The sequence below is a fragment of the Meleagris gallopavo genome, chromosome Z (assembly GCF_000146605.3).
Source record: "Meleagris gallopavo isolate NT-WF06-2002-E0010 breed Aviagen turkey brand Nicholas breeding stock chromosome Z, Turkey_5.1, whole genome shotgun sequence".
Taxonomy (NCBI): domain Eukaryota; kingdom Metazoa; phylum Chordata; class Aves; order Galliformes; family Phasianidae; genus Meleagris; species Meleagris gallopavo.
In genome coordinates this window covers 7,351,928-7,363,275 of record NC_015041.2, presented here as the reverse complement: position 1 = coordinate 7,363,275, position 11,348 = coordinate 7,351,928, and the positions used below count along the sequence as shown (strand labels likewise).

General features: G+C 43.9%; 1 protein-coding gene across 2 annotated transcripts in view; it reads right to left on the bottom strand.

Annotated features, from left to right (window-relative positions):
* Positions 1-11,348, bottom strand: part of VCP (valosin containing protein) — a 36,240-nt gene that overhangs the window by 15,245 nt on the left and 9,647 nt on the right. The window contains exons 4-7 of one of the 2 annotated variants that reach the window (XM_019610324.2): positions 11,195-11,337; positions 9,830-9,969; positions 8,015-8,146; positions 7,513-7,615 (exon numbers count right to left, since the gene is read on the bottom strand). In XM_019610324.2, coding sequence (XP_019465869.1) covers positions 7,513-7,615; positions 8,015-8,146; positions 9,830-9,969; positions 11,195-11,337 — 518 coding nt within the window. The remainder of the gene's footprint in view (positions 1-7,512; positions 7,616-8,014; positions 8,147-9,829; positions 9,970-11,194; positions 11,338-11,348) is intronic. The other variant, XM_010725226.3, reaches the window with a different exon arrangement.

Here is an 11,348-nt window from a genome sequence, read left to right as displayed (position 1 = left end):
TTGAGGGGAGGTTGTGTGGGCTGCTTTTTGGTTTTTTCCTTTTTGGTTTGAGTATAAACACATCAATCCCAGATTGAAGGACAGCAATTCCCTGAGATTTCCTACAGTTACTGAACTCTAATGCTTACAGATCTATTCCATTTAGATTTTTCCATCACAATGTTGGGAATGGTCACGAAGAAAAACTGTGCTCCTTCTGAAAGACCCAAGGAAAAGAATCTTGACCTTTGGGAGCACAAAGGAGCTAGCTGACTGAAGTGAGCCAGCTGCAGAGCCACTGGTGCAGGCAGGCATTAAGACTTACACTTCAAGTAACTCACCAATTCACACCAGCTCTGCCTGCAGCACCATCTGCAGCTACAGTCTCAGAATGAGCAGACAGAGAAAATATCACTAATTCTGACAACAAATGTTATTTTCATTATGCAACAGAAGTACAAGTCTCTAGAGAAAAAAACTGTGTTGTATTTATACAGTGACACCTTCCCCATGCTCAGGAAGCATATAATTACAAGGGTGACATGGAGTAATAAAATCTTGAGATAAAATGCAAGTCAATTCCCTACTGTTGGTCACTCCTATGACATCTTGATATAAAAAGCAAATCAAGGAGGAGAAGGGGGAGGAGAAAAGAAAAGCAGCAATCCTGAAGTACAAATGTTCAGTTAATCCAGCACTGACTATAAAACGGGACAAAAAAGCATTGAGGAAAACTCAGAATTTGGTCTTCAATGGATATATACTAGCAAATATCTCAACTGCTACAGGTGAGAGTGGGCAGCCCATTCCAGCACCTGACCACGCTTTCAGAGAAGAAATTTTTCCTAATATCCAACCTGAATCACCCCGGCGCAACTTGAGGCCGTTACCTCTCATCCTATTTATTATTAGTTACGCTGGAGAAGACGCCAACCCCTACCTCACCACAACCTCCTTTCAGATAGTTGTAGAGACCGATAAGGACTCCTCCGAGCCTCTTCTCCAGATTAAACAAACCCAGTTCCCTCAGCCGCTCCTCATAAGACTTGTGCTCCAGACCCCTCACCAGCTTTGTTGCCCTTCTCCGGACATGCTCCAGGGCCTCAATGTCTTTCTTGTAGTGAGGGGCCCCAACACTGAACACAGTACTTGAGGCGCAGCCTCACCAGGGCTAAGTACAGAGGGACGATCACTTCCCTGCTCCTGCTGGCAATACTATTTCTGATACAAGCCAGGATGCCATTGGCCTTCTGGGCCACCTGGGCACAATGCTGGCTCATGTTCAGCCAAGCGTTGATCAATACCCCCATGTCCATTTCTTCCACACAGTCTTTCATCCACTCATCCCCAAGCCTGTAGCATTGCCTGGGGTTGTTGTGGCCAAAGTCCAGGATCTAGCACTTGGCCTTGTTGCACCTCATCCCATTGGCCTCAGCCCAGTGATCCAGCCTGTCCAGATCCTTCTGCAGGGCCATCCTACCTCCAGGCAGATCAACACTTCCTCCCAGCTTGGTGTCATCTGCAAACTTACTGAGGGTGCACTCAATGCCCTCATCCAGGTCATCAATATATTGAAGAGGACAGGCCCCAATACCAAACCCTGGGGAATATCACTTGTGAATGGTTACCAGCGGGATTTAACTCCATTCACCACCACTCTCAGGGCCCGGCCCTCTAGCCAGTTCTTTACCCAGCAAAGAGTGCACCTGTCCAAGCCATAGGCTACCAGCCACTGTGGGATACAGTGTCAAAGGCTTTGTAGTCTTCCTGGACTTTAGCATCAACAGCCTTTCCCTCATCCGCCAGGCAGGTCACCCAATCACAGAAGGAGATATGGTTGGTCAAGCAAGACCTGCCTTTTGTGAACCCATGCTGGCTGGGCCTGATCCCCTGGTTGTCCCGCACACACAGTGTGATCTCACTCAAGATGATCTGCTCCATAACCTTCCCTGGCACCGAGGTCAGGCTGACAGGCCTGTAGTTCCCCAGATCTTCCTTACAACTCTTCTTGTAGATATGAGTCATGTTGGCAAGCCTCCAACCCTCTGGGATCTCTCTGGTTGACCAGGAACACCGATAGATGGTAGAAAGCATCTTGGCAATCACCTCTGCCAGCTCTCTCAGCACCCTCGGGTGGATCCCATCTGGCCACATGGACTTGTGACACTCCAAGTGGAGTAGTGGGACTCTGACTGTTTCCACTCGAATCAGGGGGAGTTTATTTTGCTCCCCATCCCAGACTTCCAGGTCGGTGGGGAGAATACCCCAAGGATAATTAGTCTGACTTTTAAAGACACAAATAAAGATGGCATTGAGAACCTCAATGGTCATGTTCCCTGTTGCATCCAGGAAAGGATGGAGATTCTCCTTAGCCTTCTTCTTACTGTTAATGTACGTAAAAAAGTTTTCTGTTCTTTTTTACCCCAGCAGCCAAGTTGAGAACAAACTGGGCTTTTGCCTTTCTAATTTTCTCTCTGCACATCCTAACAACTTCTTCATACTCTCCTTGATTTGCCCGTCCCTTCTTCCACAGGAGTTAGGCTCTTCTTTTCTTCTGGAGCCTCAGAAAAAGTTCCCTGTCCATCCACATTGGTCATTGTCTCCCTCAGCTCATCTCACAGCATGGGGGAACAGCCTGCGCCTTAAAGACTTCCTTCCTGAGGAGGGCAGTCACACCTGCTGGAATGCAATAACGCACATCTTGCCACTTTATATCTAGGAACTGAATCTCCTGGACAGGTCCTTTCACTTTGCTTTGCTTAATAGCAAAACCAGCTTGCAGAAGAATTTGGATTATTCGCTCTCCTTTTGTGAGGATGACTTCTGCTGTATTGCTCCACACAACGATATCATCAATGTACTGCAGGTGCTCAGGAGCACTGCCCTGTTCCAATACAGGTTGGATCAACCCATGGCAAATGGTTGGGCTGTGTTTCCACCCCTGGGGCAAACTGTTCCAAGTATACTGAACGCCCCTCCATGTGAAAGCAAACTGTGGCCTACATTCTTCGGCCAAAAGAACGGAAAAGAAGGCGCTAGCAATGCCAGCGGTGGCATACCATTTGGATGCTTTTGACTCCAATTCATATTGGAGTTCTAACATGTCCAGCACAGCAGCACTCAGTGAGGGTGCGACTTCATTCAGGCCACAGTAGTCCACCGTCAGCCTCCATTCTCCACTGGCTTTACGCACTGGCCATATGGGGCTGTTAAAAGGCAAGTGAGTATTGTTGATCACTCCCTGATCCTCTAGTTGACGAATCAACTTATGAATGGGGAGCAAGGAATCCCTGTTGGTGCGGTACTGCCGTCTGTGCACCGTTTTTGTGGCAATCGTTACCTGCTGCTCTTTTACTTGTAGCAACCCCACAACAGACGGATCTTCTGCCAGGCCAGGCAAAACAGACAGCTGCTTAATGTTGTCTATGTCTACAGCAACTATTCCAAAGGCCCATCGATACCCCTTAGGATCCTTGAAATGCCCCCTTCTTAGGTAATCGATACCTAGTATACATGGAGCCCCTGGGCCAGTCACAATAGGATGTTTTTGCCAGTCCTTACCAGTGAGGCTTATCTCGGCCTCCAACACAGTCAATTCTTGAGAGCCCCCAGTCACTCCAGAAATATGGATTGATTCTGTCCCTTCATGACTCGAGGGCATCAGAGTGCACTGTGCACCAGTATCCACCAGTGCCTTATATTTCTGTGGTTCTGACGTGCCAGGCCATCGAATCCACACAGTCCAATAAACTCTATTATCCCTTCCCCGACTGAGGGCAGGGCCCCTCTATTCATTACCTGTGATAACTGGAGCAACTGCACTGGTGGTTGATCTGCTTTGTAATTCTCTCACCTGTGCTCACAGTACAGGAGTAGCTTGGTCATACCACGTCCTCATGTCTTCTCCATGGTCACGTAGGTAACACCACAAGGCAATTCGCAATGTAGTATTCCTTACTGGAGCCGGAAAGTGTTTGCCTTTAATGCTGAGATTTTTGATGGTGCACATGAGAAGGAGGGTTCATCATCTTTAATTAGTTGGATTCGCATCAGTTTGATCAGCTCCTTCATTAGACTCTCTTGATTATCCAGATCTTCATCAAGAGTTTCTGATACTACTACAGGTTTCTCACGATTAATCAATAGAGACACTTGCTCTCGCATTTCATTCAGTTGGTCCCTTACTTGTGAGATGGTGGAAATGGAAGCGTGAGTTGGGGGTAGCTGTTGTTGATAGTTTTGGAGCGTAAGAATCAATTAAAAAACTAAGGGTCTTCTCTGTTGGTCCTCGTATCTGTCAAATGTTGCTGTTAGTGTACCGGCGTATCTTTCTGGTGCTGTTGCTATGAGTTTCTGCCATATATCAGGCGTCATCCTCACTCTCTCAGGGTTGTAGTCTTGGCGTGGGTGGTTAGGAACAAAGTTAGGGTCATACAACATTTCCACCACAGCTATTTCTCTCAAATACTGGATATCCTTTTCAACTGTATCCCACTTTTTCATCACAGGCTTCAAACAGTCTTTGAAGGGATACCTTTCCTTCATGGTTATTAACACTCATTCCCAGAGGGTGGCAGACTCATCCAAACATCTACTAACCCCTCTGTCAATAGCTGGATCTCTGGCAATGCCTCTTAGTTGGCGAGCTTCATTGCCATCTAGAGACAAGCTACTGACCCCGCTGTCCCAACAGGGAAGCAACCAGGAAACGAGAGTTTCGTTCGGGCGCCATGTAAACTCCTTTCTTGAGCCTTGGATTTCAGTCATCTTCAGAGGTCGATGAGTAGTAATAGAGACTTCCTCTTCATCACTCTCTTCTGCATGTCTCTTAGTTTTTCCTTTTGCCTTCCCCAACGATGGTGGTTCTGAGGTGGGCCCCTCACCTGGATCTTCCTCCACCTCCTCCTCCGCTTCTTTTTTTCTGTTCTAGACGCAAGGACACTCGTTTCCATTTCTTGCCTTCCACAGGGGCAATTGACATCGTTACTGGTGTCTCCTGTAATTGATCAGATTGGACTTGGAGATTTTACCCTTTGGCTTGAACCTCAGCTTGGAAACACTCTCTCTGCAGAATAGTATTATATAGGGCGCAGTAAGCACAAGCCAAACCCCAATTAAGTTGTACCTCCTTAGATTTATGTAAGCTGCACCGTCCCTGACTCAAATAACGGCTTAGTTTCTCAGGATCCCACAGGTGTTCAAGAGTAAAATCCCATGACATTGCGGGTCCTCATGCTTCTAAGATTTTTCCTAAACCTCTCCATATTCCCTGCCAGTCAGCATTCTCTGGTTTTGGAGGAGACTCCTTCCACATACCACGAATGCATAGGAATACATTCAGGGAGACTGATAACACACACAGGAGTATGCCCACAAAAAAGAGCATTAATTCAGCATTCGAAAAACGTGTGACAAACTGAGAAGATAGCCTGGAAACTGGTCTGAACATCGTGTTGTTTGTAAAATTAGCTATGCCATTTGGGATGTACTTGTTTGTAAAGTTAGCTATTCCATCTGGGATGTAAGTGTCAAAATTCAAATCATACCACATTGCATATAGGTACCATGCAGGTGTCTCCATGAGTGCCCTTATTTGGTTATATATGAACACAATTCCACAACAAGTAATCGTGACATTGATAACTGGCCAGTAAGTCGCGAGGAACATGATGGCTTTTAATCCTTTACAAAGCGTCCCCACAATGAAGAGCAGGTTCATCGCTGGTAGTTGCTAAAAAGGGGTTAATGCATGAGACGAGGAGAAGAAGAAAAAAAAAAAAAAAGCAAAAAAAGCACTGCCCAGACTAGGCAGTGCTATTACAAATATCCCAGAATACTGGCAGTACGCCTGGGCTTTCAAGATCAAGTTTTTCAGTGCAAAAACCTGAACTACTGATAATGTTCCCTAACAAAGCTCTCTGAGAGCAGAGTGAGAGATTCATTCTAAAAGCTAAAAAGCAGCTATTGCCCACATTCTCCACCAAAAACTGTCACAGAGTTAACTTGATTAATCTATGCCTGTGACAGGGGATAGTAGGCCCGTGGCCCCCCCCGGCCCCACAAAATGGGAAGGAAAAAGGGATAGGGAGATGGGATCTGGGCTCAAGGAAGGAAAAAAACCCAGCGGCAACAATCTATGGAAGAAAACTTATTTTACTAACTACGATATCGGAATGCAAGATAACACAATATAATACTATCTAATTGAAATTGAGACTAATAAATCAAATAAGATAGGGGATAGAGAGTTCCTGAGACCGAGTCAAACCTGTAAAGCTTGGTACGGCTAGGAAAGCACCCTCCAGCACCCACTGCAAGGCAGTAAGAGATTGCCCCACCCAGAAGGGCCAGAGCCCATGACCTCCGTGATGTACAGGGACAGGTACCCGGAATTGGAGCATTAACACTAACTCCCAGTGCACTACATGATGTTATGATGTGGAATACCGAAAACCAGAAAACACAGAACCATGACACCAGCCTTCCAGGACCCCCTTACCCTTCAGGACTGAATCCCAAAGGACTCTCCTTACCAGGGTCCTGAATAGTTCAAAGTCTGCCCTCCAGAAGTCCAAGGTAGCAGTTTTGCTGGCCCCTCTCCTGCATTCACCAAGAATTGCAAACTCTACCATTTTGTGGTCACTGTCCAAGACAGCTCCCGATCTCCACATCTCCCACCAGTCCTTCTCTTTTTGTGAACAGGTCTAGTAGGGCACCTCCCCAGTAGGCTCTCTTACTAGTTGCATCAAGAAGTTATACACTCTAGAAACCTCCTAGACTGCTTTTTCTGCACTGTATTGTATTTCCAGTATATATCAGGCAAGTTGATGTCCCCCATGAGAACAAGGGCTGGCAATTACACAACTTCTGCCAACTGATCACTGAATACCTCATCTGTCTCTTTATCCTGGTTAGGCAGTCTATAACAGACCCCCACCAGGCTGTCAGCCTTGTTGGATCCTTACCCATGGACATTCAATGTTATCATTCCCAGCCCCAAGCTCAACAACATCAAAACACTCTCTAACAGAGAGAGTATTGTAGCTAAGTTCCCAAGTACTTGTTATAGCTTTCAGGAAAGTTCCTGCCAATTAATATTATGTGAAACAAAGCAGGCATTTTGCTTTACTTGAAGGAAAAAGAAATGCAATACAGATCAGCTTCTTTTCTGAATAAAAGATGTTAGCAACAACAGAAACAAGCATGCAAGCCCATGTATGTAGAATAACCTCACTGCCTCACTCCTAGCCCTGCCTCATCAACATAAATGAACACCCAGCTAGACAGACTCCAAGTTCCTCCATCACAAAGCTGTCTTTCAACCACTGCTACAAAACAATCAAGCTTAAGGACAGTGCCACTACAGATGCTTTTACACAAATGGTCTTCTAAGCATCTCCAAAGAGGCTCCTGAAAGAAGGAAGGATGGATGGATGCAAAGGAAACAATGTGAGCCTTATCTAAACCATTCACTACCAGTAGCTAGATCAATGACTACACAGAAGATTTGGGTCCAAGTAAGACAAAACTTACCATTAATCAGGAAGAAAAAAGCCCCAGTTTCATTGGCCACTGCTCGGGCAATCAAAGTTTTTCCAGTGCCAGGGGGACCATACAGCAGGATTCCACGTGGAGGCTGGGGTCAGAGACAAGGGACTTAGGTGGTAAGCTAGTATCTGAATGCCTAAAAGTAGCTTCACAGTGAAATTCCAAGCATTTGATAAAGTCAGTCCAAAATTGTGATACAAGCTCATACAACAGCTACCATCCAACCATCAACATCCTTACTATTTTACATGACACAAACAAAAACCTTGCCAATTACGGCAGTATTGACTCACAACGCTGCTTTACTTTACAAGTGTCAGTACTTTAATCTGTACCTAAAACATGTAAAAAAAATACTCTCCTGACACCGGCATTCAAAAAATAAATGCAAAAGTTACTTATTCCCATCCAATAAGTAAGCTTCCTACATCTAAAAGCATCAATAAAGGTAAGATCATTCATCCACCTGTTACACACAGGTGCTTACCTTCACTCCTATGGCCTTGAAGAGTGCAGGGTGTCGGAGAGGAAGTTCTACCATCTCTTTGATCTGAGCCAGCTGCTTTCGGCAGCCACCAATGTCATCGTAGCCCACCTCATTTAATGACTCTTCTTCATCCTACCAAGAAGGAAAATTATTAGACATTTGAGTGAAAATAGTAGGTCAATAATTCCTCCCGATTCACAGAACCAGGAATCTGGGCTTTTGTTTGGTGTCATTTCTTTATTGTTCTGAGATTCTCATTTTCAAGTCTTCCTCATTGTCTTCTACAATTGTTCCTTAGCTCTGATTCCCAGACATACAATGGCAATTGCCTGCATGTACCTAGTCCTCACTGGAACCCACCCTCCTGAATAACAGACTCTACTACCAGGTTCCCTACAGACTCTAGCACAAAACTAACTGTGTGATCCTCTGCAGCTAACAGAAAAACAGACAATGAAATCCAGTATAAAATCTACTTAGTCCTTAAACTGTCAGTGATATTTGTAACTATATGAAATATCCTAGCTATCATGCAGTTCTCAGACATACTGTTTTGTTTTGGGACTGACTCAAACTAAGAGAACGTTGAGATTCAGATATGCAGATAAGACCAGCTGTAACTAATTCTTCTAATACAGCCCTACAGCATTCATTCAGCTCACATCTGTGCAAATCTCTACTGATCTTAGTTATCCACAACATCAGGCAACACTAAAATCATGGAATAGCCTGGAATCTCAGAGGGACTCGGACCAAAACCCTACAAAGCCAGGACTATTACTTCAAGCAGATTGCTCAGTCTGTACCTAAAAAGCACTGAAGGTCTTCAGTCTTAGAGATTCCTGACCTCTCTGGGCCCTGCCCTAAGATTTAGGAAAACCTTTTTCCTAATACCTACTGGGAATTTCTCTTGAGCCAGCTTGTGCCATTGCCTCTTGTCTTGTCCCTGGTCACAACTCTCCACCAGGTGGATGTCAATAAGCCTGCCCTTTCACCTTCCCTTCTCTAGGCTGCATAAACCCGTTCTCCCAGCCTCTTGTTTATTTTGACCTCCAACTCCTCCTAGTTTGGAGGAATTTGTTCCTGTCTACCTCTGCTGTGTCCTGAAGAGCGCAAACAAGATTCCCTGGTGCCTCACAACTGTTGAGGTGAATTTTTCAGAAGGCAGCTAACTACAAACCAGCACTCTCTCTGACCTGTGGGTAGTAAAAAGGCAGTCACTTCATGAGGCATACCAGCCACCTTTATCCCGTATCTCTAAGATTTCCTACTGTTTATAAAAAGTAAAGTGCCCAACTCCTGACAGACAAGCCACACAGTCTGCCTTAAACCTGGGATACTCAAGGCTAAATACTTTAAGGGATTGAAATAAAATAAATTATTTGGAAATCAAGTTTATCACTCAAAAAGCATTAATTGCTTTCTCTTCATATGGCATGAAATCTAGCAGCACATTAAGCCCTCCCTGCTGTGGATCAAGGGAACTTTGGAATTAAATTATGCATTTAATGTCCATAAATTCCATTTAATTTCCAGCACGAGATATCTGGAAGCAGATATAAAACCAACTGCTACCAAATTATAGCAGCTCCTTAACAAACCTAAGCGTCAGTGTTATCTCAATATCTGAGGAAGGATACTGGCAGCAAATTTCTCGACTACTGTCAGGAGCAGCTCATCCCCTGAAGCCAGAGCTTCTAACCATTACATTCTATACACAAAATGTCAAACCAGGAACTGCAAACACTGTCATAGAAACAGATGTCACTAGACAGTGGATTCAGTACAAGAACTGAGTGACAGGATTCTGCTCACCTCTCGTTTGATGGGCTCTCCTTCACAATGGATTACTGTGTCCGGAGCCACTATGCAGTAAGGACTTGGATCTGTCTCCACCACTTTGAACTCCACTGCACGCATCCCTCCTCGCACCAAGAAGATGTCACCTATAAAATCTCACATTTTTAATAACCTACTGCAACTGATATCTGCAAAACATCAACCCCTATACTACCAGCAGCCCCAAATGACAAGGATGTAGGTTACACATGCATATACCACTAGTATTTTTAATATTGCTCTGTGTTTTAAACTCAAGAGCTGCATGTACTGGGACAACCAGGGCATCATTTAGATCTGTAGCAATTAAAACTTATCAAATTTCATCCAGAATCAAACAGCAAATAAGAGAAAAGAATACTCTGCCTAAATACCAAATAATTAAAAGCAATGAACCACATTTTCCATTTGGATTCAATTTAACTGTTCTAGAACACTTTTTATTCACAAAAGACAGCTTTCTAAAAATAATTCAGATATTGTTTTTTTAAAAATAGTTCTAATTGGTTTACAATTTGTGTTTGATTAGCCACCTAGTCACAAACCTGCCCGAGGTCTAAGTAGTCCCTAATCTTTTGAAACAGGCTAAGAATAGAGTCCAACAGTAAGATGCTCATGCTGTTCCTGTCTCCTTTAGAAACTACCTATCAATTTATAAGAGCTGCTTACAGTGTGTAGCCCAGGGACAGTAAATAGTGTAATCACAAGCGAAAAGTCATAAGATAAGAGAAATTTTAGTCAGAAGCAACCAGGGAAAAGACAAAATGTCCTAACATAATAAAAATTTATTTTGAATTTATTATAAGTCGCTATTAGCTAAAACAGCTCATCTTCAGAAGCAGAATAATATATAATATTGCACTATGACTCCTGGCTAAACTCGCCTAAAGAAGCTGGAAAACTTGATTCAATTAGTGTTTATACTTTATTAGGACCTATTTGTTCCAGCAGAGCTATTACTAATACAGCTCTAAAAGCACATTTTGTTTTCTAAGCACTCTCCTAGTTATTAATTCAATTACTTTGAAGAAGTGAATTTAATCAGGGTTCCAGCTGGTATATATCTAACCAACTGATTAACACACAAGCAAACACCCAATCCTGTCAAGTAGTAGCAACTTAATTTAACAAGATTTTATCATAAGTTCTACATAAGCCTTTTCTAATACACTCTCATCCAATCCAGAAAAAAAAAAAATCAGCACCATCAAAATTTCACTCTACAGATGCCAGTCTGATGCTTTGCAGAAATCTGTGCAAGTCCCTAGAAATCTCCTTTACTCAGTCTCAGAACTAGACCACAATCATTGTCATTAGAACTTCTATAACAGGTGCTATTACCTTTTCTGATGGGTCTGTATGCTTCCAGGAAGTATGGCTTGAGATAGACCTCAAACAGATTCCCCGTGATCCCTTCTACTGTGTCATCAATTGGCAGCACATGGATACGTTTGCCATATTTCACATCGGGACAGGGCTGGATGCTGCAACAGAA